Genomic DNA, 27,933 nt, shown 5'->3' on the forward strand with positions numbered 1-27,933 from the left:
TCCAACTCATAACCACAACGCATTCAAATATTTGAGATTTTGCTTCTTCTATTCAAAAGACAGTACTTCATATTATTACTTTTCAAAAAAACAGAATAATCCCACCAGTTCAGATAATGGCATGCAGTCAGGACTGTTGCGACAGCTGTGACACCTTTCCATTATATGCACGACACACTCTCCTTCGTCTAGCCGTCCCCTTTCCAAAAGTGCCCTTCTGTCATAAAAGCCTCTGTGTATAAGTGAGACTGTCAGGCTGCCTCTGTGGCTGCTCTGACTTCCATGTTATAACTGGATAGTTTACTGATTAAATTCTCTTTTTCACACATGCAGCTATGACACAATGGCAATGGAATACACTGCCATATGTGTCTTAAGATGTCTTAAGATGTCAGCTTAGGTAAGAATACATTCTGAGTTGTGTGTCTGGTTGGCATCCTGCGACAGGCGTGTGTGTAAGAAGGGGCTCTTACCCAGAAAAGCTAAGCAAGAAAGCATTGGGAATCCCAAAGCAGACACTCAAAGGTGGCTCCATGGTCTCGCTTTTACACAGCAACATATCACAAGTCCAGACAACAGTCTGATATTTTTTTTTACTCACATTTTCTAAAACCAATTTTAATTTTTCTCAGAGAAAGTAACGGCTTAGTTTTGAAAACAAATGAACAACTTGATGTGGCTGAAGAGACTGGTCTTCTTTAATGAGTGGGATTCCAAATTAAAAATACACATCCTGTACCCGCTCTCCCCCATTCCTTCAGAAAAGGGGGCTCAGGCAACTAGTACTAAGATAAATACTGTGGCGATATATATTTATATATATATATAATATAGATTTTTTTTTTTTTTACTTACTTATGAAAATAACAAGTCTATCACCAACTCAAATGAGTTTATCACTAATTAGCAGAAATCAGCTCAGCACAAAACTCTCCGGGGATAAATACTGATGGCTCAGTCAAAATAAAATATAAAGAAAATAAGTCAATAAAATTAAATTAAAAACTAAAATGGGAGGGCGCTACACATCTGCAAAAACACTATGAACTGTGGCAAGAAAATTGAGTGTTGTTTGCCACAGTTTCCAAGATATAAAGCGTTTCCTCCAATGATGTAAGTCACTGGTAGAAATTCAAACTTTCAGGCTGCCTGCTGTGGCTGGTCTATGACTTACAGTTCATGGCTCTGCTCCATTTCCTGACTAAAATGGTTACTGTTTACATTCACAATTAATGCTCAATGAAACTAGTTCACAAAACAAGATAACCTCCACCCAAAATGTAACATGGTAAAACATACTTCGATGTTCAGAAGACATTTTCACCGAGCTGTAATACTGTAAAGAAGTAATTTTAAGCAGTATACAGAGCAGATATGATCTGGAAGTCACAGGTTTACACAGAAGCAATTCAAAGCCAATTAACTTATCACCAAAGGGACACTTTAAGGAATGGACATGTTGACATAGGACCAGTGGTGCTGCAGGTACCAACTTAATCAGCATTTTGTCCTTCCACTGGTGCAGTACTGGCTGAGGGCAGAGGCGAAGGAAAGCTGCATGGAGGTCACTGTTCTTGAACAAGGATGTCCGATGAGGAGAGAAGTGGTGGTGGAGAGTAAAGAGCAGAACTGAAGCGGTATTGCTCCCATCTTATTCTGGTGGCTAGTGCAAATAGTCATCAACTCTGGCAAAGGAACACGAGCCCAACCCTACCCGAGCCATGAGCTGCAAGCACTCCGAGGCTTGGCCCAGGGCAAGCATCAGTGGTGGCTGCTTTGGCAGGTTTTGAGATTCTAAAGGAAAAGAGAAATAAATATATTTTAAAAAATATTGCAAGTAGAATTGCTAGCAACCTTTTCTCAGTGATCAATGATCACGATTTACTCTCCCTTTGACAATCATGTCACTCAATACATGTGGTCTCCCTCTGTTTAAGGGCTGGTAGGGAACCCTTCGGCTCTATTTCTCTGCCAGCTACCGGCAGCCTCAGTTGTGTGCAACACACATCTCTCTCACTTTCAAGGTCCCATGTGGTGTACCCAACCCATCAGCAAGGAGACCCAACCATGATGGCAACTTACACATCATGCTTCTAAACAGGCCTATGAACAGATTTTGTCCATCATGTTCTCCCCACTCCTCTCTCCTTTCTAATACCATCCTGTAAACATGCTATCCTTGCAAAGAGATTCCAGCCCTAAAGCAAAAAATAAATAAATACATAAATACAAATTTCTACAAGAAATAGGTGTACATTTTCCTGCAACTTTTGCAAACATTTTTTGCAATTTTCCAGTGGTTATGATCATTATCTAGATGCCAGTTTTGTACTTTTTGATCCCTTTTAACACTTGTGCTGAAACAATGTGCTGCTACCTTACTGTAGAATGAAATCCATATTTCCAAAATTCTAACATGAATGGATAGATTCATGGTGTAAATAATCTTTATTTCCAGTTTATATAAATAATCTAGTCCTGACAAACCTCATAGCTGCCACTTTTTTTTTTTGGGGTGGGGTGGGGGGCTGGCAATTTCTTCTTGCTCTTTTGTATTTCAAGTCCAACTGGTACTGGGGCTGGGATCCAGCACGATGAGCCTTCGTTCACAACTATCTGAGGAATTTTCCTTTATTTTGTATCCCCCCCCCGCCTCTGAACTGACTTAGCCCAGTCACAGTCCGGTCATTGCAGTAACTCCAGTTGAGGGCTGTGCACTAGCTTTCCTCCTAGAATTAAAGACCCTAAATCCAGCTGCCAGGTATCTGGGAGTTCCTCCCCCAGGGGTTGGGAACACTGCCTCTGCGGCACCCTCAGCTCCAGGCTGACCCCAAGCTGCAATCTTCTTACTCCTCTCTAGCACTTCTGTATAGATGTATTTTTACTTACATCCTCTTGACTTGGCTTATAGACGCAAATAATAGCTGAGAGAAAGTGATAGGAAAACATAGAGGAGGAAAAACCTCCAGATATGAAAGTATGCTAAAAAGCCTCTGTGCTCCAGCCAGAAAAGACGACTCCAACTGTTATAAACCTAAATTCAAGCTTGTGCCCATTCAAAATCATTGTTGCCTTTGCTCTGCTCCTCCTGCACTGCTAATGTAGTTCTGGCAGTATTTACGAGTGAATTAAACACCACACTACAGGAACTTGGCATCAATTGCCCCAAATATGGGGGAATACCAATTTTTCCAGCCTTACTAGGTGTAAGTGAAACAGCACAGGTAGCAGAGAAGCTGCAGATATTGTTCTCAGATGCCTTTTCCTTACCTAATATAGCACTATTTAAAGCAGCACACACAGGTTCTCTCTGGATTGGATCCAGCTGCTGTCCAACAGGGCAATTCCATGGGTCAGAATACGCTAGCAAGCTGAAAGCATCCTGTAAAGAGAGACAGAGTGAAATTCATGAGAGCTGACACACAAAGCTTAAATTGCTGGGATACTGATTTCTCTGATTAGTGCACAGAAACCATGAGCTTACAACACTGTGAGAAGACACACTGTGAGAAGACACAGAAGTATTTAATATTAATTCCCTGAATCCCCCTCATAGATAATCAGCAACACTTAAGGATTTAACAAAACTATATTAAAACAATACAAAGATACGATTCTATTTTAGAATTTCTTTAGTTACTCACTGTGTATTATATGCATTTACAGGCTAGATATTGCTTAGACTGGTAATCATTTTGGGGCAATTTTCAAAGATTTATGCAGGGATTATGTGCAGAAAATTGGCACATATGCACTCAAGTAGCCTCTGCATGCAGTAAGCAAGTTCTCAAAAGGGCAAGAGTCCACACATACTGTTGCTGCCACGTAGAGAAGAATGCCTGGAGAAAGAAGACATTTCGGGGGCATTCTGGGGCATGGGTGGGAAGTCCATGCACATTTATGTATCTTATAAGCAGAGTCCATGCATACATTTATTCATTTAAAAATTATTTCCATACTCTCTTCTGGAGGAGATAAAAAGAGCAGTGAGGGGGAAATTCCCAGATAGTTGTGAATGAAGGCTCATGGCACCAGATCCGAGCCCTGCCTCCGATTGGGAGGAGGTGGAAACTGCTAGGTCCAAAAATAAAAAAAGCTTTCCTTTGAATGTAAATAAATTAAATAGTAATGGCAACAACTGTTCTCTCTTCCAGGAGGATCCACACAGATCTCAGCCAATTCCAGTACGGTAATTGCTAACTTTCAAATCTTAAACAAACCATTTTCCTCATATTCTGAAGAGCTCAGCATTCGGATGCAGATTTTGGTTTTTATCCATGTCCGTTTCACTGGTCAAAAGTTTTTTCTTTTCAATTGTAACCACATATCTAGCAATACCAATACATTGTTTGTAGGACCCACACTCTATGAGTTTGTATTTCAATCAAACTCAATCTGGTTATGGTCCATTTACTTTATTTAATTGTTGATCCCTTTTTATATTTTTATGTTTCAAAATTTTTCTTAAAAATAAACCAACTGGAGCTGACTCACTAACCCCACGTGTCAGTATCTCCTCGGATCAATGGATCGAATGAATAGGTATTCCCTTATAGTTCTTTATAATCCTTAGGAAACAATCCCATATCTCTAAGTATGAAACAAACTGCAGAGTAATATTTATCTAATATAGCAAACAGTTCCACTTCAAAGTAATACTCATCTGATGCAGCAAACAGTCCCAGTCCCGACACGATCGTGTTTCGGACCACCCGGGCCTGCCTCAGGGGAAAACTCTCATGAAAAGGCTGCACTCCATATCCCGTGACGGCTCCAGTCAAACGCTGTTCATTCTCCAAACATCTGTGGTTAACTCAACAGTTCCTTCTCTTCGCAGTCTGGCTTCAGACCCGCTCTTGATAAAAAACATGGCAGACCCCCGGCCTTTTATCGTGAAACCGGAAGTGCTTACATCTGCCATGTTTTGTTTTGTTTTTTTTATCAAGAGCGGGTCTGAAGCCAGACTGCGAAGAGAAGGAACTGTTGAGTTAACCACAGATGTTTTGGGGACTGGGACTGTTTGCTGCATCAGATGAGTATTACTTTGAAGTGGAACTGTTTGCTATATTAGATAAATATTACTCTGCAGTTTGTTTCATACTTAGAGATATGGGATTGTTTCCTAAGGATTATAAAGAACTATAAAGGAATACCTATTCATTCGATCCATTGATCCGAGGAGATACTGACACGTGGGGTTAGTGAGTCAGCTCCAGTTGGTTTATTTTTAAGAAAAATTTTGAAACATAAAAATATAAAAAGGGGTCAACAATTAAATAAAGTAAATGGACCATAACCAGATTGAGTTTGATTGAAATACAAACTCAGAGTGTGGGTCCTACAAACAATGTATTGGTATTGCTAGATATGTGGTTACAATTGAAAAGAAAAAAATTTTGACCAGTGAAACCTACTGTTTTTGTGAGTGTGTTACACTTTGTGAGGGTTTCTGGAATATAGGAGTATTTGGGCGTTTTTTTGTGATTTTTTATCCATGTCCACCATGCTAACATCTTTTTCATTTGCTGCTGGTCTCGCTGCACTCTCTTTCACATTATCTCTTCATGCACCTTTGCTTATCCCCAGGTTAAGTTAGTCACCTGGTTTCAACTCATAAGGAGCAGGCTAATCCAGTCCTGATTTTACCTGATTATGTGCAAGAATTATCATAAGGAGACACTAGGACTGGATTAGCCTGCTCCTTATGACATGGATCTAAGGGGCAACCCTACCCTAGGTAGGACATCTGATGATAATGATATAGCACTTGAGGGAACATTGGTAATTGTGTTATTCACACCTTCTCAAGAATAAGAATCCACTGTTTCTGGCGTATGGTGCAAGAGGGTTACTTTTATTCCTCACGCACCCTGTCAATCCACAACCCTTAAATAACAGTCTGTTCTCATCTTATCCTAATTTAACTGCGCTTTGTATTTAGTTTAGTGACTTGTCTGTTGTTTTGTCAGACCATAGTTTCTTTGTGCTTTCCATCTCCATAGCAGTCAGACATGATAAGATGTAAATGGTAATGCAATTATACAAATCTGGACATGGTCCTAAGCATAAAACCCTACAATAAGCTACTTATTTATTTATTTAGAAACTTTTATATACCGGTATTAGTGGGGACATCATACCGGTTCACATATTAACTGAAAGCTTGGAAAATACATTTCAACAGGGAGAGTGTAAAACTGGGCTGGATTCATTAATGCCGCAAGGCATAGTGAATCCCGCGGTAACGGGGGGGGGGGGTGGCGGCCCTGCTCTAGCCGGCAGCGATCGTACCTCCGCGGTGTGTTTGCTGCCGGCGTCGCGCCAAATAACTACACCATAAAAGGTGTAGTTATTCGGCGCGAAACTGACAGCGATAAAGGTGCTTACCTTTCGCTGTTGGTGCAGTCCTCGCGGCGTCAGCCCTGGTGCCGCCTCGACTCCTCCTTTTCCGGGGCTGACGCCGCCCCTACTCCGCCCCCATCCTGGTATTGGCACACGATAAGGGACTTTTCGCGTGCGAAACGTCCCTTATAGCTTGCGATCTGCTTGGAAAATGACCCCCTTAGTGTGGTATTAAAATGGCCAAATAGAAAAAATGCCTGCAATGAAGCCAATTCTGACATTAAGTGTTTATACCTCATGCACTCAGCATGCTCCCCCTTCTCAGCAGCTCTCTGATGTCATCAGACACTATTAGAGCTGCCTTCTGACTGGCTCATGCTAATCATGAACATTACAAAGGCAATTTTGAAACTCCACAGGCAACTAACTTGCAGGTCCCACAGGCCTGGAAGCAAATTTTTCAAAGAAAATTCTTTGTGGAGTTTCCTTTGAAAATCTACCCACTGCACACTTTCGTATTTGCACACTTTGTCCTGCATAGAAGCAGGTGCAAAGTACATACCAGAAAGTATGAATTTGAACCTGAAATATCTGTGCATACTTTCATTCCTCCGGTTCTTTTTTTAAGTGGGTTTTACCTGAATACATAGAGGTTGGTATGGAGGGAAATTTTAAGGTGTGTTTTTAAGCATCTAAACATGCATTTATCCACATAAAACATTTGAATATTGCCTCCTATGTGCTCTGATCAGAGTGTAGGTTTATTTAGACTCCAACTCATGGAGCCAGGTCATTAGATAAGAGGCAGTCACATAGGTTAGAAAGGGCTTGAATTTGCTCTTCTTACAGCCATTCAAAATCAGGGGTTCCCTGGTCACAAAATAAAGCCCTATTGTGGTCACTTAATTAGAAACAAAGAACTAGATGGAAGATAAGTACCCTAAGGCCCATTCAGTCTGCCCAATTTCTTTCTTTCTGCAATTCTAATGGATATTTGGTTTTCCCTTCTCTGCTTTGCATGCCAGATCACTGTTGCTTTAGTTATTGCCCCACTGCATTTACTGCCACTCTCTCTGCTTCAGCTCTTGAGAGATACAGCCTTTTGATGAACCGTATAAAAGCTCTATGACACTTTTGTGGGTGCAGGCACCATAACCATTTAAAGCCTCTCTCATGAACACCACTGGACTTAATCCTGTAACATTTTGCTTAAACAGCAGTACAAATAGCAGATGTAGGCCAGCTCCTTTTGCACCATGCTGCTACAGTAATTTTTTTTTTTTTTAGGAGGCATTTGAACTTGATTTGTCAATGATCAAATACTCTTCACCCACCCAAATTAGTAATAAAATATAGTACTATAACACACCCTAAAGAAATCAAGAATTTCCATGCAGAACTAATGGAGTCTTCTTTCTGGGTCATGTGTATGTGCATCTGCACATATATGTGAATCCCTCCAAAAGGTTCCCTGGCCAGGACTCTGTTCTACTCGTATATGTTCTAACAATTTAGTGGATAAGACAGAAAATGTTATTAGTAAGGGGGATATTCTAACTTCCCTGTTTTGCAAGTAACTTTGGAAGATACATCTCTCCAAACCATGCACTGCTGAGCAACTATCTGCTTTCCCCATGGTCTAGCTTAAAAGCTGCTCCATCTCCTTTTTAAATGTAAGCACCAGAAGCCTAGTTCTACACTGGTTAACATGGAGCCCATCCTGTCAGAGTAGGTCCTCTTTCCCAAGAATGTTTCACAGTTCCCAACAAATCTAAAACCCTCTTCCCTGCACAATGGTCTCGTCCACGCACTGAGACTATGGAGTTCATTCTGCCTCTGGGGTCCTGCACGTGGAATGGGGAGCATTTATCAGGGTGTAACCTTGGAGTTTCTGGATTTCGGTTGTCTATCCAAGAACCAACAGTTTGCCTCCTGATCCTCCTTTCTGCACTTTTCTGTGTGATTGGTGCCTACATGTACCATGACAGTCGGCTCCTTTTCAGACTCTCTAAAATCATCTCTAGGTTACCTTTGCACCAGGCAGGCAAGTTACCAAGTAATCCCCATGTCCACCAGCCATCTACAGTCCTAATGAACGAATCAGACACCACAACAGCTGTCTTTACCTTTCTCTCCCGGACCATGACTATGGAGACACATCATCGGTATGAGAGGATAAAGCATCGCCTGGAGGGCAGGTCCTAGCTACAGGATCACTTCCTGTCATACCAAAGTGATGGTCTCCTGCCAGGTAACCTTGCCCCTCCAAAGCAGCAGAAGGTCTGCTTGACTTGAGTTGGGATTGCGCTACTGTGTCCCTATAGATCTCTTTTATATACCTCTATTTGCCTCGGCTCCTCCAGGTCTGACCTCCAGAGACTGGACTCTATCTCTGACAACCAGGCGCTTTTTGCACTGGGTCTACACACACAACCTCACAGAGACAGGTAGATAACCATATATGTGGTACACTGGGCAAAAAAACTGGAAAACCAACTGATTCCTGGACTTCTGTCTGCATCTTAATTTTACTGCATTGCTAAAGTTTTTTTTTTTTTTTTTTTTTAATTTACTCTTTATTGAAATTATAACATTTAACAATGACATAATTTGAAGAAATAAAAATAATAATCATATTATTTATACATATTCATGTATCAATCATGTAATTATACAATTATATAGCCCACGTCTAGAGGTTAGAAGCAAAACAATAACCTGAAAGCAGTATCCAATTTCTTTATTGCAACCTAATTCCCCCTCCCCCTTCTAGACTGCGTTTACCCTAAATTCAATCTTATCTCTAAGAAATTGATCCAAATGCATAGGGTCTACAAACACAAACTTTTTATTCTGGTAAGCTATTAAACACTTACATGGGTATTTTAAGAAAAAGGTAGCACCTATGTCTAATGCCTTCTGTTTATAAGATAAAAACAGCTTCCGACGGGCCTGAGTGGCCTTGGAAATATACGGAAAAATTTGGACTTTTTGTCCACAAAAATTTAGTGTTTATTTTGAAAATATTTTTGAAAAGCCAAATCTCTCTCAGTTTTTAAAGAAAAAGAAACCACCAACGTGGCTCTAGACATTATATTATCCATTGAATCTTCCAAAAATGTAGTGATGCCTGGACTCTCCAGGGCATCCATTCCCCCTTCCTGAGCTGTTATCTTTTTTCTACTAGGAATATAATACATTTTTGATAAAACAGGTACTTTATCTTCTTCGAAAGACAAAATATCACACATATATTTCTTAAATAATTCTTTAGCAGAAAGCAGGCGGGTAATTGGAAAATTAAGAAAGTGTAAATTATTAACTCTTATTTCATTCTCCAACTGCTCAATCTGGTTATGAAGAAATAAATTATCCTTAATAAAGGATACACATACAGTTTGTAAGGATCCAGATTGAGCATTGAATGTTGAAATAGAGGTAGCGAAATTATTTAACCTATTATCCTGTTCCAATAACTTTTCTCTCGTTTGGGATGAGAAATTATGAATTTGAGAAATAGTGCTTGTCATTTTTTTATCTACCTGAGAGATAAGTCTCCATAAATCCAACAGCGAGACATTCTCTGGCTCTGCACTCCCCCCTACTGGCTCAGTCATAGATGGTATTATAATAGGTAAAGGTACAAGCGATACATTTGTTACAACCGGTTCAATGTGGGGAGTACCCCTGCTATCCCCACCCCCAAGTCCTTCCACCTCACATGAAGATCGGTGGGTAGCATGGGGAGTGACAGCAGTTGCCCCCAGAGAAGTTCCGCTGTCCAATTGCCAGGCTACTGGTTGTAGGGGCGGTTGCAAAGGGCCGGGACTCAAAGATATCCCCGAGGGAGACCCAACCCCCATAGAGTCTTTCATGGACGACTCACCTAGATGTACAACATGGTTGTCCATCGGCCCAAACTTTGTTGATGTGGAGGGTATCGGCGAAGAGGTCCAGGTCTTCGATTTTCTCTTCTTCCCCATTTTTCTACCAGGGGCACGCCCCTTTGGCGCGCTGCTTCGGCTGCGCGCCTGCGGCTGTGCGCCGCTGTGCCCTCGATTTTAAAGTTCTTCCGGGCTCCTCCCAGCGACGTCAAGGCTCGCGAGGGGGGGGCGTTCCTCTCCCTCGCTCTCTCCTTCGTCGACGCGGCAAAGCTGTTTCTTTACCTCGGGGATCCTCCTCCTCCTCCCTGCTGCAGGTATCGGCTTCCTCCCTCTGCTAAAGTTTTAAAGCTGATTCAGGAGTAGGTATGTCTCTCAATTTAAGGGTTTTAAATTAGACTAAGTTTTTTAAATTATATGGTGCCTTTTAAATCTAAAGTTTTTAAATTGATAACTAGGTGGCTTATGTTAATTTGTGAATGACCACCAACAATACTAGAATTAGTCAATCTCTAAAATCTTATTTTGAAGATATTGCTCCTAACATCCTGGGCAGGGGGTGGGTAATTTATATAACAAATAAAAAAAGTGATTGGAGTGGATGGGACTCAAACTGGTGATTAGATGCCCGATAACCAGTGCTCTCACATTTTCAGGTCAAGTAAGTGACCTGAAACTCACAAGTTTAATACTTAAACAATACTAATCTTCAGTAACTCATAAAATTAATCTAAAGTTTATTTTCCTTAAACACACACAATTCTTTACATTTGTAAACAAATATTAACCTACACTAACTCACAAAATTAGTCCAAAGTCTATTATCCCTAAACACACACAATTCCTTTAAGAAAATCTCTTTTCAAGATTTAAGTGTTCTTTCCCAGCAAGTCCAACGCAGATGACGGTTCTAAAGTCAGCACTCCCTCTGGACTCCTGATCCCAAGATATTGTCCCCCTGCCTCCTCTTCTTCTGGGCCAGAAGAACAGGTCAGAAGTCAAGCTATTCTAACTTGCTCCTGCTGCCAGCGTCACTTCCTACGGCATAATTCAGAACAGCTGTTTAAGCTGTGCAGGAGAGAGAAAGGTGGTGGTGGCAGTAGAAACTGGTTCGAAGTACCTGATGACGGGAGCAGAGTATGGGGGCAATGCAAACGGAAGCAGCAGCAGTTTTTCTTTGGTCCTGCATTGGAAACAGGGAAGAGATGTGATGGCACTTCTTTGATCTGCAGGACATAGTGGAAACAGTGGGTGGCACTACAGCTGCACTCTGCTTTGGCTCAGTAGGCGGTCAGCCATGTTGGGAGAGGGAAATGTTACCCCTTTGTTTATGGTGCCCTGTGAGATCCCACACTCCAAAAGCTGGTCCTGGCGCTATGAAGTTGGATTCCTCTCAAAGACAGCCTTGGAGGACAGACTGACCAAGCTAAAAAGCCCTAACGTTTTCAGCCTTTTCATATGAGAGATGCCCCAATCTTCTCACTATTCTGGTTGTTGCCTTCTGCACCTTCTCGATCTCTGCCACATCCTTTTAGAGATGGGAAGACCAGGACTGCATGCACCAGAGCTCTAAACACAGGCATAAAAGAAAATAGCTTTGGATTTGTCACCGACACCTTAGGGTGGCTTCTCTGGCCGCTGCTGAACACTGGGCTGATGGTTTTAGCATTTGGTCCACAATATAATTTCAAGGTCCCTCTCTTGATAGACATTTTCCAGAGAAGATCCAAATAGTGTGTACTGGTAAGTTTTCTCCCAAAGTGCATCATAGAAACATAACAGCAGAAAAAAACCATGTGACCTATCTAGTCTGTCCATCCACATCAGCTGCTCATCTCTACAATCTCTACCACTTCTTCAGAGTTCCCTGTGCTTGTCCCATGCTTTCTTGAATTCAGATACTGTCCTTGTTTCCAGCACCTCCACTGTGAGGCTGTTCCATGCATCCACCACTCTCTCTGCAAAGAAATATTTCCTTAGATTACTCTGGAGTCTGCCCATTTTTGCCTTCATTCCATGACCCCGTATTCCAGAGTATCACTTCTGTTGAAAGAGACCTGCCTCCTGTACATTGATACTATGGAGTTATTTAAATATCTCTATCACATCTCTCCTATCCCGCCTTTTCTCTAGGGCATACATGTTTAGATCTTTAAGTCTGTCCCAATGCACAACGAAACCATTGACCATTTTAGAAGCCATCCTCTGGACCAACTCTATCTTGATTATATCCTTCTGAAGATGCGGTCTCCAGAACTGTACACAGTATTCCAAATGAGGCCTCACCAGGAATTTATAATAGGGGCAATATCACCTCTTTTTATTTCTGTTGATCATTCTTCTCCCTATACACCCAAATATCTTTTTTTTTTCCTGTTGCCTTATCCACCTGTTTGGCCACCTTGATATGATCACCTCCAGATTGCGCTCTTGATTTGTGCATAGAATTTCATCCCTGAGATTGCACTGTTCCCTTGTGTTTTAGAAGCCCATATGCATGACCCTGCATTTTTTTTTTAACATTAAATCTTAGCTGCCAATTCTATTCTTCAAGCTTTGCTTGATCCATCCTCATGTTTTCCACATCTGCCTGGGTGACTATACAGTTGCAAAGTTCAGTATTATCTTCAAAAATACACATCTTTCCCAATAGTTCTTCTGTAACATTGCTTATGGAAATGTTGAAAAGAACTGATCCTGCAGCACACTACTAGAAACTCTCCACTCCTTGGCATGAGCTCCACTAACCTTTGTCACCTCCCACTCAATCAGTTTCTAGCCAAGTCAGTCATTTAGGGCCCATACCAAGGATTCTCAGTTTATGCTTAAGTCGCCAACGAGGAAACACGTTAAAGGCCATATAGAAATCCAAGAACACTATATCTATCACTGTTCCCTGATTCAACTCTCTGATCACCCAGTCAACCAAATTGATTAGATTTGTCTGACAAGACCTACTCTGGTTAAGCTATGCTGCCTCGGATCTTGTAACCTATGGATTCCAGAAACTGCACCATCCTCTGTTTTAACAATGATTCCATTAACTTACTTACCACAGAGATCATGTTGTATTGTCTGTATTTAATTCCATTTGCTACTTGGATGCTCAAATTCCCAAATTTTCTAGATCCTTCTACAGTTATACACAATCTGCTTCTGCTTTAAGTACCCTAAATAATTTTGGTATTGTCTGCAAATTTTGCAACCTTACTCATCGCTCCATCTTCTACATCATTTATAAACACATTTAATAATACCAGGCCTAGCACTGACCCTTGGGGCACTCCCCCTCCAGTTTGAGAGTCGACTATCCAATCCTACTTGTTGTCTACTTTCCTTTAACTAACCAGTTATTGATTCATGAATGCACATTGCGCCCCCTATCTCATAGCCCATCTGAATATTCACTCAAGTATTAAGTACCTTTATAAAGTCCAAATATACTGTATCAACTAATTCACCAGCATCCATGTGCCTAGTTACAATTTCAAAGAATTCTAATAGATTCATGAGACAATTTGCCTTCCAAAAATCTATGCTGGCTATTTCTAATTATACCATTTTGTTCTTAATAATTGTGTCCACCATCTTACCCAGTACTGATGAAAGGCTTACAAGTCAATAACTTCCCATTTCCAACCTGGAGCCCTTCTTAAAAAATGGAGTTACACTGGCCACCTTCCAGACCTCTGGACCAGCAGCCATTGTTAGTGACAAATTGCAACTCAGTATAATTGTGTCTGCAATTTCTAGTTTTAGTTCTTTTAGAACTCGGGATGGATTCCATTCAGCCCTGGGGACTTGTGCTGTTTAATATATCTATAATTCTTATCACTTCTTCCAGCTCCAAACTGATGTCTTTTGCACCTCAGAGACATCACCTCTGGGGAAGGCTTCTAATTTGGAATCAGCCCAACATCTTCCCTAGTGAAAACAAATGCAAAGAAACCCTCTTAGCCCCTTTGTCATCCAAACAGTTGAAGGTCTTCCTCACTGGTCTCTTACTTTTGATATATTGCAAAAAATATATTATTTCTTGTCTGCTTGGCAAGTTTTTTCTCATATTCCCTTTTGACTTTCTTAATGTTTTAAATCTGCTCTGGCATTGTTTCTGCTCGCTTCTATTTTGATCACTTGGGTTCCTTTTCCATTTTTTTCTTTTCTTTCTTTTTATTCAAATTTAAACATAATTCAAGAAACTTGAAATAAGAATACAATGATCAATCAGAAAAAAAAAGAATAAAGTAATATGACAAATAAGCATAAAACAAAAGATCATTGATATTTAGACCACACTGGGGGAGCATTTCACAATAATAACTACAAGAAGAAAATAAAATCAACCTTAATTACATAAAACTTACACTCATACTATGGAATGACTAATCTATTTTGCAAAAATGTTTCCAGCTGATATAAATCATAAAAGTCATGCTTTGTTTTATTCAAACTAATACAGCATTTACATGGGAACCTAACAATGAAAACAGCTCCCAAAGCAAGTACCCTCCTGTTTAAACTGAAGAAAAGATTTTACATTTAATTTAGATAGGTTTGGACACATCTGGAAATATAGCCTTCTCACAAAGGAATCTTTCTTGGCTCTGAAAGCTTCGTTCACTGTACTAATCAACCATGCTGTTAATTTCTTGGATCTTTTCCCTCATTTATTAATGAGCAAGACATATTTCAACTGGGCTTCCAATATGGTACTTTTAAAATTATCCTATGCCTCATTCACACCTTGAACTCTTCTATTGGATCTCTTAATTTCTTTCTAACAAGCTTCCTCATTCTTTCATAATCCCCCTTCCTGAAATTCAGGCAAACTGTTGCAGTCTGAACCAGACTTTTATTCCAATACATATATTAATTTTGATCATATGTTTCTCCACAATTCTACCACTGTTATTCCCTGCACAAGATCCTGCATTCCACTGAGGACCAGGTCAAGGGTAGCATTTTGTCTTCTGGGCTCCTGGACCAACTGCTCCAAGCAGCATTTATAGTATCTAGAAATCTCACCTCCCTTGCGTGATCTGAGGAGACATTCACTCAACTCATGATGGGATAATTAAAGTTCCCCATTATTATTGTGCTCCCTACTTTGCAGGCATGCTTGATCTCAGCATACATTCTCTCATCTATTTGTAGAGTCTGATTTGGAGAATGGTGGTACACCTCATTACTAAACTTTTCATGTTCTCTCTTGGAATTGCAATCAATAAAAATTTGAGAATTTGGCCAGTATCATTTTGAAATTTAGTCCTGATGAGATGGCCACCCCATCCCTTCTGAACCCTGGTATTGCTGTACCCCACTGGTTATTGTCTTTCCCCCAGAGTCCCTTTGATGTCTTTCATTTTATTTAAATGTTTTTTTATATTCCACTTTTCATACTTTTTTCAGCACTTCAGAGGGTTTACAATCTAAGGGGGTCATTTTCTAAAGTGATCGCACGCAATCGCTAAATCGGGGCGGAGTCCGCCCCATAAGAGGAGGAGTTGGGGCGTCGTCGGGGCGGACTCCGTGACAACTTCGCTGACGGCAAAAAGGTAGGATACCTTATCACTGCTAGTAACGCGCCCAATAGCATCACCTTTTACAATGGCGCTATTGGGTGCGGAGGTGCGATCGTTGCTGACTTTCGCAGGCCCGCCCCCCGCTTCTCCCCCCTGCCCCCCATTACCGCCAGATTCACTGGTTTGTACCTGAGGCAATGGAGGGTAAAGTGACTTGCCCAAGATCAAAAGGAACGACAGTGGGAATCAAACCCTGGTCTCTTGGTTCGTAGCCCACTTCTCTAACCACAAGGCTACTCCTCCTACTTTCACGTCTGTATTGTCATCCATCACTCAACTATATTCCTATTTAGCATGCTGATAGGTACTTGTAATCTGGTTTGGCAACTGTTGGAAATGGGATACTGGGCTTGATGAACCCTTGGTCTGACCTAGTATGGCAATTCTTATGTTTTTATGTCCTCTAGAAACATTTTTCTTTGCCATGGTTTTTTGAACAATGAGCCAATTATAGCTTTGGTGAGCAATCTACAGCACTGTCTTTCAGTGTCTGTTGGTTCTTGCTTGTTTTAGGAAGAATATAACTTTTCGGGGGGGGGGGGGGGGGGGGGGGGGGGGTTTGCTATTTTTATTTTTTTTTAAGTCATTTCATTGTCATTTATGAAAGCAGAGTTGCTTACTTGTAACAGGTGTTCTCTCAGGACAGCAGGATGTTAGTCCTCACATATGGGTGACATCATCAGATGGAGCCCTGTCACTGAATACTTTTGTCAAAGTTTCTAGAACTTTGACTGGCACCACTGAGCATGCCCAGCAGGCCAGTAACCCTGTGGTCACCAGGGGTCCCCCTTCAGTCTAGTATGTAGCAAAATGTACGAGCAAAAAATAAAATAAGAAAATGTTATCGAACTGAACTCCGCGGGGTGGCGGGTGGGTTTCGTGAGGACTAACATCCTGCTGCCCTGGGAGAACATCTGTTATAGGTAAGCAACTCTGCTTTCTCCCAGGACAAGCAGGATAGTAGTCCTCACTTATGGGTGAATAGCAAGCTATAGGCTGAGTCATACGAATCAGGCCAACCAGCACACATATGCAACAGGCACAAAAACTGGGGTGCTGTTAGCAAGGATGAGGCAGCCTGAAATTCACAGCGGGTCGAGGTAGGACGAGTTGGGTTTCTACACTGGGAATAAATTCCTTAGGACAGACTGGCCAAAGACAGAGTCTTGTCTTCCAACCTTGTCTAGACAATAGTGAACTTTGCGAAGGTGTGGAGAGAGTTCCATGTCGCAATCCTGCAGATGTTGGCAATCGGTACTGAACGTTTGTGTGCTACTGACGTTGCCATTGCCCTGAGTGCGCTTTCACTCGTCCCTGAAGTGGAAGGCCTGCTTGTTGGTAGCAGAATCCAATACAATCTGCCAACCAGATGGAGAGCGTTTGCTTGCTCACCGCAATTCCAAGCTTGTTTTTAATCAAAAGAAACAAAGAGTTGAGTGGACTTTCTATGGACTGCCGTGTTGTCTAATTATTTATTTATTTATTTATTTATTTAGAATCTTTTAATATACCGATGCTCAAGATAAATATCTTATCGTACCGGTTTACAGCATAACAGGGGATAACAAAAAGTAAAGGAGGAACTTACAAAAAACAGGGTGATGCAATTCGGGACAAGAGAGCAAGGAAGAATTGGCTGAACATAGTGTTACTATAGTGTAAACAATAAGTAGTTTATAAACTTAACTTGACGCGTAACCATGTAGGAAATCGAACAAACAGTCAGTTTTTCAGGGGTGAGTAAATCTATACGGGATTGACACAGGAAAGGTGGTAGTGTTGGAAGGGAAATGTCAAGGTCAGGGCGGAGGGGGGAGGGAGAAAGACCGGGCAGTGTGTGAAGGGGGGGAGGGGCTGTGAATTTATTGAGGTGGCTTGCCTAATAGAAGGTTGGAGCCAGAGGGCAGCCAGAGTTACTGAAGTTATAATGGAACAGAGTAGATCTGACAGGAGATTATGAATTGGTTAGGGGAAGGCTAGTTTGAAAAGCCATGTTTTCAGTTTCTTTCTGAAGGTGAAAGGGCATTGTTCCTGTCGAAGCTCTGGTGGTAATGAATTCCATTGGGAGGGTCCGGCAGTAGAAGGTGCACGTTTCCTATTGAAGGGGTGACGTGAGGATTTCGTGGGGGGTTCGTGAAGAGATCCTTTATATGCCGATCTGATCGGTCTTGCAGAAGAGTGAAGGTTGAGCGGAATTTCGAGTTGGAGTGTAGATTGAAGGTAGATGGTTTTGTGGATAATGATCATGGTCTTAAACAGGATTCTATAGTTGATGGGAAGCCAGTGTAAGTTTTTGAGGATAGGGGTGATATGGTCTCGTCACCTTGAATTGGTTAAGATCCGAGCTGCGGCGTTCTGGATCATCTGTAATGGTTTAGTTGTGGAGGCAGGAAGGCCGAGGAGTAAAGCATTACAGTAGTCAATTTTTGAAAACAGTATGGCCTGGAGGACTGAGCGGTAATCATGATGGTGTAAGAGGGGTCTGAGCTGTTTTAGAACATGTAGCTTATAGAAGCATTCTTTTGTGGTGGTGTTTATGAATTTTTTGAAATTCATTCGGGTGTCTAGAATAGCTCCTAGGTCTCTCACGTGGTTCACTGATGGGATGATGGGGTTGCTGACGAGGAGGTTGCAGTCATTGGGAGAGATGAAAAGGAGCTCAGTTTTGGAAGTGTTGAGGACAAGGTTGAAGCTGGAGCGGAGATTGTTGATGGAGTGAAGACAGCTGTTCCAGAAATTTAGGGTTTCGGCGATGGGATCTGAGATGGGGATCAAGATCTGCACGTCGTCAGCTTAGATGAAGTGGGTCAGGTTAAGAGTTGATAGAAGCTGGCAAAGGGGAAGCAGATAAATATTAAACAGTGTAGGGGAAAGAGACGAGCCCTGAGGTACTCCGTGAGTGGAAGAAACGGGGTGAGATTCTTTATTATTTATTTAAGTAAAATGCAAGCACACGTTTACAGTCCAAGGTGTGCAGAGCTCGCTCACCCGGGTGAGTGTGAGGCCTTGGAAAGAAAGTGGGCAAGACAACAGACTGGTTTAAGTGGAAATCAGTTACTACCTTAGGAAGGAATTTAGGGTGAATGCAGAGAACCACCCGGTCATGGAGGAACCTGGTATAGGGCGAGTAGGTTACAAGGGCCTGCAATTCACTGACCCTGCAAGCAGATGTGATAGCTACCGGAAAATTACTTTCCATGTAAGATATCTGAATTCTGCTCGCAACAGAGGGATCCAGAGACCACTCGTGGGGCTGGAAACTTCAGCTGAGGCGGACGGCTACTGATTCTGTGTGCCTGCCAGATAAGTGGCAAGCAGTTGTATTGAGTGTGACAGGGCCCAGGCCCAAATCTGTGCTGCCTCTTGGCACAGCGGATAAGATCCCGTGCCCCCCTGTTTGTTCAGATACCGCATTGCTACTTGACTGTCTGTTTGAATCAAGAGTATCTTGTTGGATAGGCAGTCCCTGAATGCATAAAGGGCATACCACATCGCCTGAAGCTCCAGGAAGTTGATCTGACAAATCGCTTCTGTTTTTGTCCAAATCCCTTGAGTTTGAAGACCTTCGACATAGGCTCCCCAAGCTAGGTTGAAGGCGTCCGTGGTTAAGATCACCTGAGGAGCTGATTGCTGGAAGGGTAGACCTGTTTGTAAGTTGGCCTTGTGCATCCACCAAGCAAGGGACAAATGAAGTTGACTGATTATGTGGACAAGGGACATAAGCGGCCGAGTGGCTTGATGCCACTGAGACTTTGAAGTCCATTGTGTCAGTCTCATGGCTAAGCGTGCCATTGGGGTGACATGGACTGCTGATGCCATGTGGCCAAGCAACTTGAGAAGTTGGCGAACCAAGGCTGTTTTTCGAGTGCGGATAGAGCTAGCGAGGCTGGACAGCATGGTTGCACGGTCGTCGGGTAAGAACCTTTTGGCTACTGTAGTGTCTAGGTCTGCTTCTATAAAGGAGAGATGGTGAGACGGTGTCAAGTGGGATTTCGGGTAGTTGATCAGAAATCCCAGTGAGTGCAGGAGCCGTATAGTGAGATCGAGGGAGTCGAGGGCCCCTCGTCTGGACTGGCTTTTTATGAGCCAGTCGTCCAGATATGGAAAAACGTATACACCCTTGCAGCGTAAATGTGCAGTCACTACTGCCAGGCACTTCGTGAACACTTGGAGCGCTGAGGCGAGGCCGAATGGCAGTACTCTGTATTGATAATTTATTTATTTATTTATTTGTTGAGTTTTATATACCGTCATTCGGTAGAGCCATCATAACGGTTTACAAAAATATACATTTTTCTTAGCAGTTGACGCACCACAAATCGCATGTACTTTCGATGAGGGAAGATTGCAATATGGGCATATGCGTCCTGAAGGTCCAGAGAGCAGAGCCAATCCCTTTGATGTAGCAGAGGTAGCATGTTGCCAAGGGACACCATCCTGAACTGTTTCTTGCAAAGAATTGTGTTTAAGGCATGGAGGTCCAGAATAGGCTGGAGGCCGCCGGTCTTTTTTGGAATTAGGAAATACCTGGAGTAGAATCCTTTCCCCTGCTGGGTCAAGGGAACCAGCTGTACGGCCCTGGCATATAGAAGGGTTGAGAGTTCTGACTTGAGAAGTGTTGTGTGATTGTCCCGGCTCCACGCTAGACTGGGTGGGGAGTCCGGGGGTATAGCTGAAAAATGTAGATGATAGCTGTGGGTTATGATGGACAGTACCCACTGGTCCGTGGTAACTGGGTGCCAATTGGTTGCAAAGTGGCAAAGGCAGCCTCCCACTGAGATCAAGGGGAGATGGCTGCTGCTCTCTGGAAAGGAGTAAAATCCAGTCGCAGGACCAGCTTGTGGAGCTTGCTGTGCTCTAGGTATCCTCGCTTGGCATGCATGTCAAATCGTATTTACTTGTATTCGTATTTACTTCGTATTTACTTGTAATCGTATTCACTTGTGCAAGGCAAATTGTATTTACTTGTCCTCCTAGATATCTCGGCAGCCTTTGATACTGTCAACCACAGTCAACCACTGTCAACCACAGCCTGGCAGAAATAGGCATCGCCGACTCAGCACTATCATGGTTTTCATCCTCTCTCTCCCACAGAGAATACTTAGTAAAAATTGATAAGTCTGAATCATCGCACATTCCACTTACACAAGATGTTCCCCAAGGTTCCTCACTATCCTCCACCCTATTCAATATTTACCTTTTACCACTCTGCCACCTACTCTCTGACCTAGGCCTGAAGTTTTTCCTATATGCTGATGATGTGCAAATCCTTATCCCTATTCAAAAAACCCTCATGGAATCCCTGCAATTCTGGGACACTTACCTTGTTTCCATCAATTCCCTACTATCTAACCTCCACCTTGCACTAAACGCATCTAAAACAGAAATACTCATCATCTCTAAGCAACCGGAACACACATCTAAATCCACCCCTCATAACTCTGCCTCAGCCCTTACCCCACTGCACTCCGTAAGAGACCTAGGCGTCTCACTAGATCAATGCCTAAATTTCAAACCCCACATTAAGTCTCTACTAAAGGGGGGCTTCTACAAACTCCACGTCCTTAAAAAACTTAAGCCCCTCCTCCACATCCAGGACTTCCGCCTAGTTCTGCAAACAACCATTCTATCTAAACTGGACTACTGCAATTCCCTTCTTTTAGGCCTCCCGTCATCAACTATTAAACCCTTGCAAATACTGCAGAACTCAATGGCGAGAATCATAACCAACACCCGCAAAAGGGACCACATCATCCCCATTCTAAAGGATCTGCACCGGCTTCCCATCCCTTTCCGCGTTCAATACAAAACTCTCACCATTCTACACAACACGCTTTACAAAGACAACTCTCCCTGGCTCGAAGAACTGCTACGTTTTCGATCCTCTAACCGCCCCACCAGAACCTCCCTTGCAGGCACCCTTCACACCCCATCCCTCAAAACTGCACACCTTACCCTCACTAGAGAAAGAGCCTTCTCCACTGCTGGCCCCTCCCTCTGGAACTCCCTTCCCACTGATCTCCGTCTAGAACCATCCTTACGCAACTTTAAAAAAGGCATCAAGACATGGCTTTTCAAACAGGCCTACCCAGATATTAACCAAACCTAGACAAGGCCCACCCTGCCTCGCAGAATTTGCCTTACAATATATTTATGTATATAGCTAGCCCAGTTACTTTATGTACTCTCCCAATGATGTAAATATAGTAAGTTTCTATAACTATTTTGGTTCCTCTCCACTTTCTCCTCTTTACTTCATTTCAGTATTCTACTCTTAGTCCCTCTCGTTCCCAGCCCTTTTCTCCCCTTTTCTTGCCTGTTCCCCTCGCCCCACCCCCCGTTAAATGTAATTTTCCTTTCTTTGAGTTAATTGTAAACCGGCGTGATGTGTTCTACGAATGTTGGTATATTAAAAGTTCATAAATAAATAAATAAATGTCCTCTCTGAAGGGCTCAAGCTGGTCGAGCACAGGACACGGGAGGATAATACCTATGCGGTCTATAAAATTGCTTCCTGGTGTCCTTGCGCAGAGCCCTGCGGGCTATGGAGGGTGGTTCTGAGGTGACAGTTGAAAGTCTCATGATGGTCCTTTAACTGAGCCACTGCGTCTTGGATCTTATCCCCAATAGGTTTTCTCCTGTACAGGAGAGATCTGCAAGTTTGTCCTGCACCTCTGGGCGTAAGTCTGAGGCCTTGAGCCAGGCCCAATGCCTAGCACTAATGCCCGCTGCTAAGACTCTGGAAGCCGTCTGAAAAGAGTCGTAAGCAGCTCTGACCTTGTGTTTACCTGCTTCCAATCCTTTTTGTAGGATGGAGGTCAAGGTTTCTTGCTGTTGTTGTGGTAAGGTCTCTGCAAATTCCTGGACTTGTTTCCAGAGATTTCTGTTATATTGGATCATGTATAATTGATATGCTGCTATTCGCGATATCAACATGGACCCTTGAAAGACTCTATATCCTAATGCATCTAATGCCTTCTTTTCCTTACCAGGAGGAGCAGAGGAGTGTGGATGTGATCTTTTAGCCTTCTTTTGGGCTGATTCCACCACTACAGAATGGTGGGGCAGCTGGCTCTTTTGAAAGCCTGGGGCTTGTTGAACCAGGTATGTAGCATCTGCTTTTTGTTGACTGGAGGTACAGTACCTGGATGGTCCCACAAGCTGTGCAAGAGGTCAAGCAGTACTTCATGTACTGGTATCGCCATTACCTCTTTTGGAGCATCTACAAATTGTAAGACCTCCAGTATCTTGTGGCGAGCATCACCAATGGAAATGGGATAGTTTCAGACATCTCCTTGACAAAGCTGGCAAAGGAGAGGTCTTCAGGAGGAGATTGACGCCTTTCTTCCGGGGGTGAAGGCTCTGAGAGCAATTCCTCAGATGAAGAATGATCAGAGGATGCATCCTCCCCATGGATCATAGGGAGTTTCTTCCTCACCTACTGGTAATTCTGAGGGTGGAAGGATACCAGAGCCTAGAGGGCGAGAAGGCATCGATGGATATCGAAGTGGCATTGAAGGAGTCAATGCCGGCCTCAAGGGCACGAAGCGGATGAGGTATGCTTAGGCACCGACAGCCCCGATGGCCCTGGAACGGGCTCCGGCATCGGTGGATCCCATTCCGGGATAGGGCTGGAAGTCCCTTTATCTTCCTCCGAGGAACCCGGTATGGGAATTGAGACCTGCGGAGGTTGACTCGGTGCCAGTGGGTCAGATGGCACGGGTTGAGTCGGCAGGGCACAGATGAGGGTGTCCAGGCGCTTGAGGAGCGGTGCGAAATTATGGGGGCTGGCGTCAGTGGCGCTTAAAGCCCTGAAAAGCATTGAGCACTGCCTCTTGGACCAGTTTGTCCAATTCCTCCCTGAAGGCTGGCATTGATAGCACTGCGCCTGGAGTAGGAGGCAGGCTAGGCGTTACTGGACGCTCCACAGCGATCTGTGGAGGCTCAGTACCCGGCACCGATATTGGTGGGAACGCCTCAGGGTCCCGGGTCCAGAGGATTATGGGGGCTCCTCTCCCTGGGCCCTCTTCGCAGGTGGCTCGGTGGGAATCGATGCCGCTGCGGCATCGGTGCTCGGTCCAGTCCTTCTCCGGCACCGAGGACGATGACGCCGATGCCTTCGAGGGTGTCGGTGATGGACGGTCACCCGCTCCACGATGTTCCTGGCGAGGCGTCTCCGAGGTTGATGGACCCTTTCCGGTTGGAGACACTTGAGCTGGAGTCGATGGAGCAGAGCATTTTGACGCAAACAAATGCTCCATCTTGTCCAGTCGAACATGCCGGCCTTTTGGGGTCATTTGTGCGTAACTGGGGCATCGATGAATGTCGTGTGACGGGCCTAAGCACAAAACGCAAACATTATGTGGGTCCGTTATGGTCATGGTCCTCGGACGCTCAGGGCATTTCCTAAACCCGTTTGCCATGCCAAAAAATGGCGGGCTCGTGGTCGGTGACCATCGGGTACTGAGGTGGTAAGCCACCGGAAACCGACTGCAAAGTACGGGAAAAACACTTACCAAGCATCGGAGGGAATGAAGCGCGATGGGGGACCCCAGTGAGGGATTTTTTAAGAAGTTAAACTTCAAATTATTTCCGTGAGGAAAGTTGTGAGAAATTTCTCACACAGCTCCTAAACTGCGAGGCAACTGCTGCGTAGAAAAAAAAAAGAGACAGAAGGGGGACCCCCTGGTGGCCACAGGGTTAGTGGCATGCTGGGCATGCTCAGTGTGCCAGTCAAAGTTCTAGAAACTTTGTCAAAAGTATTCCATGACAGGGCTCCATCTGATGTCACCCATATGTGAGGACTACAATCCTGCTTGTCCTGGGAGAATAGGCTTGTTTTATTGTAATCCGCTAAGGATAGGCACTGGATAAAGCAGAATATAAGCACCTTTAAAATAAATAAATAAATACATATGGCTGTAACGGGAGACAGAACTGTACCTGCAGCATCTTTTTGTGGGTTGTGTTTTTCCCATACTCTCTGCATAGATGCTCACTCAGGGTCTGCAGCTCCCGGCCAAAGTGGATCATTCTCTCCGTTGCAGCCTGGTTCCCACCACAGAGCTGTCTCTGGGTGCAGCCATCTTCTGAAACAAGGTAAAAAATAAACGCACCCTGGCTCTCCTATGAATCAGTTCCAAAAATGATTTCTTCCTTTCATGTTTTTGCAATTGCTGAAGATAGAACATTGCACAGCAACAGACCAGTGTAAGACAACTGTTACTATTGTTAGCGAAGCACCTCATCTATCATTCTGCTTAAGAAACACTCCTCTTCAACAATTGGCCATAAGGCGTCAACAATATTATCAGTCAGCAATCTTGCATGGTACAACTATATGTAACCTATATCTCAATGTCTAATCTTCAAGTTAGCATATAGCACACGCTTCACATGAGTCCCCACTACCTTCATTCAATGACTCCATACTTAATCAGACTGCAATCAAGCACCCAAAATACACTATGTCTAGCTTCACTTCATCTAGACAGCTTACATCTTTGTGCTCCATGCATCAGCATTTCAGATTACTATATCCCTTTTTCAGACTGTGCATCAATGCCTACCCATGCTGGACTCATCTGTCTGCAAGATCTCCTCGTGTTTATATGTGCCATTCATGATTCTAGTGGAGGAATTTTCCAGGACACCATTAGGATAATGCTCCGCCTCCATTTCCATCTCACTGTCACTGAGAGAAAAAGCAAGGTTATGCCAAGCTGGAGAAGAATGAGAACTACTGCTGCTGTTTCACCTGGCCTGGGAGTCTCAACGTAAAGATAGCCTCTGCATAGTATTACTGCTGAGTTATAGAAGAGAACAGAGTTGCTTTCTGTGAGTTACTTCCATAAATTTAAGATGTTGGCTGGATTGCAAGAAACAGCTTGCTGAAGAAAACCAAACTCCCTTACTTTGGTGCTATAAAACAGGCCACTAATCTATTATGATAATATAGTTAATCAGGTCAATATCTCTACCCTCTATAATAGTAGAGTGTCACGAGACAAGGATTAAAGTTATTTACGCTATCCTTATGCCAGAGTAACAAAGTGTTTTTAGGGGTATGCGAATAAAGCAAAATTGCTTACCTTGTAATAGGTGTTATCCCAGGACAGCAGGATGTAGTCCTCACATATGGGTGACATCAGTAATGGAGCCCATATGTGAGGACTAGCATCCTGCTTGTCCTGGGATAAATTACATATATATTTCTCAAAGTACCATAAAGCTACTATAAGAGCAGGAATAGAAGAAAACAAACCTGTAGCAGCAGTAACAGGCACTTCAAAGTGTACATCAAAGCGAATTACATTCAGGTACTATAAGTATTTCCCTATCCCCACAGGGCTTACAATTAAATTTTGTACCTGAGGCAATGGAGAGTAAAGTGACTTGCCCAAAGTCACAAGGAATGACAGCAGGATTTGATCCCTGGTTTCCCTCCCTGAGGCGTAGCCCTCTGCTCTAACCACTAGGCTACTCCTCCACACAAGTCCACATCTGTCCACACACTTACATGTGGAGGTCCATACTCAGTAAGTCAGTAAGCGGATAAGTTATCTGGCAAAAGTTAGCTGGATAATTTGTCCCAGATATTAAGCAGGATAAACGTCCTGCCAAATATCCCTGATTAAAGTTATCTTAAAAAGCTAGCTGTAGTGTATTCAGGCCTGTTGTGGCTGCAGGAATACAAGACCAGACTAACTGAGTTATGGTGCTGGTATTTATTTACAGTGCTTTAAAGATACAAGAATCAAAATAGTAGCTCACCTTGCACAACTAACAGGTAAACGACCACTGTCTGAGTGAATCGTGAGGTTCTACCAGCTCCCTGGGGCCTCCTCAAGCTCTCTATGCCTGGGCTCTTATGGCAGGGTGAAGGGAACCTCTCTTCACCCAGAATCCCTTGTGGCCTTCTGCCTTAAGGAGATCTGGGTTAAAAGCCTGAACTGGGTTTCTTAAGGTAGAAGGAGGGAGTTGTCGGTACACTCAGTCACACTAACTTTAGTCAGGAAACTTTAAACATAACTGGCTAGCTTTTGAATATGTAAATATATCAATGCCACATGCACAGTGTTAAATAATCAAAAAAATCAAAAAGGAACCAAAAAGGTTCACTCACTGTGAAAAACATTTGTGTGTATGCTATTGCAGAGTTTTTGTTGTTTTTAAATATATTTTTTTAATTTTTATGCACCTACACAAACTGTGGAATTCTCTTTATTGAATATAATAAGAACAACATTTTTTGTAGAGGGGTTGGAAGGGTCTCATATAATTGTGTAGGCAACCCTGCCTCATTTGGCATGTTATAATCATAGAACAGGCAACCTCCTCCGTTTTTTGTGCCTTTCTATGCAAATATTGTGTTTTAAAACTTCAATAATTTTTACTGTGTTTAGAATTACCCAATGACATCCAGTGCAAAATAACTCAACTAGATGCAGATTGTTTTTTGTTGTTTTCAAATACCACGGCACCACCGTTGATATTCTATCAACTATGATCTCTGATCATAGTTGATAGAATAAAGAGAATTCCAGTTTGTGTAGGTGCATAAAAATTAAAAAAAAAATTTAGAAAACAACAAAAACTCTGCAATAGCATACACACAAACGTTTTTCACAGTGAGTGAACCTTTTTGGTTCCTTTTTGATTTTTTAGCTTTTGAATATGGCCTGCTAGGTCTAAAGTTATCTGGCCTTGTAGAACCGGATATCCAGTTAAATGGCATGTTAAAAAAAAAAAAAATCTTGATGGCGGGCCTCTCAGTCTGATTCCCATTCCCCCATTATACATTTTAAAGAACCCTGCTGACCGAGACCACCCTCTTACCAATCTTTCAGAAGAAAAAAGTAAAACATCTGAAGAGAGATTCTTAGCATTGGCCCTCCCCACTCTCTGGTAAAAGAAATTATAAGTAAGGTCTCCCCCCATCCTCAACCTTCATACACTGGCCAGAATCTCAGGCCTGTTTGCAACACTGGGATCGCTGCAATCTATTATCCTGGGCACTTGCAGTATTGCTCTGGCAGCAGTGTTGCAAGTGTAACCTATCAGCTTTACTGTTCAGTCCAGCAAACAGGCCTGAGGTTTGCTGGACTGAGGTGGGTGGCAGTTAGGGT

The 27,933-nt window shown here is 43.0% G+C and overlaps 1 protein-coding gene across 2 annotated transcripts in view; it reads right to left on the reverse strand.

The window, feature by feature from the left end:
• Nucleotides 1-674: 674 nt before the first annotated feature.
• The window catches only part of RANBP10 (RAN binding protein 10), a 239,138-nt gene continuing 211,879 nt past the window's right edge, over nt 675-27,933 (reverse strand). Inside the window, exons 11-14 of one of the 2 annotated variants that reach the window (XM_029608819.1) lie at nt 25,375-25,499; nt 24,749-24,894; nt 3,271-3,382; nt 675-1,794 (exon numbers count right to left, since the gene is read on the reverse strand). In XM_029608819.1, the coding sequence (XP_029464679.1) occupies nt 1,664-1,794; nt 3,271-3,382; nt 24,749-24,894; nt 25,375-25,499 (514 nt within the window). In that variant the 3' untranslated portion in view covers nt 675-1,663. The remainder of the gene's footprint in view (nt 1,795-3,270; nt 3,383-24,748; nt 24,895-25,374; nt 25,500-27,933) is intronic. The other variant, XM_029608820.1, reaches the window with a different exon arrangement.

Source organism: Rhinatrema bivittatum, chromosome 7 (assembly GCF_901001135.1).
Source record: "Rhinatrema bivittatum chromosome 7, aRhiBiv1.1, whole genome shotgun sequence".
NCBI classification, from domain to species: Eukaryota; Metazoa; Chordata; class Amphibia; order Gymnophiona; family Rhinatrematidae; genus Rhinatrema; species Rhinatrema bivittatum.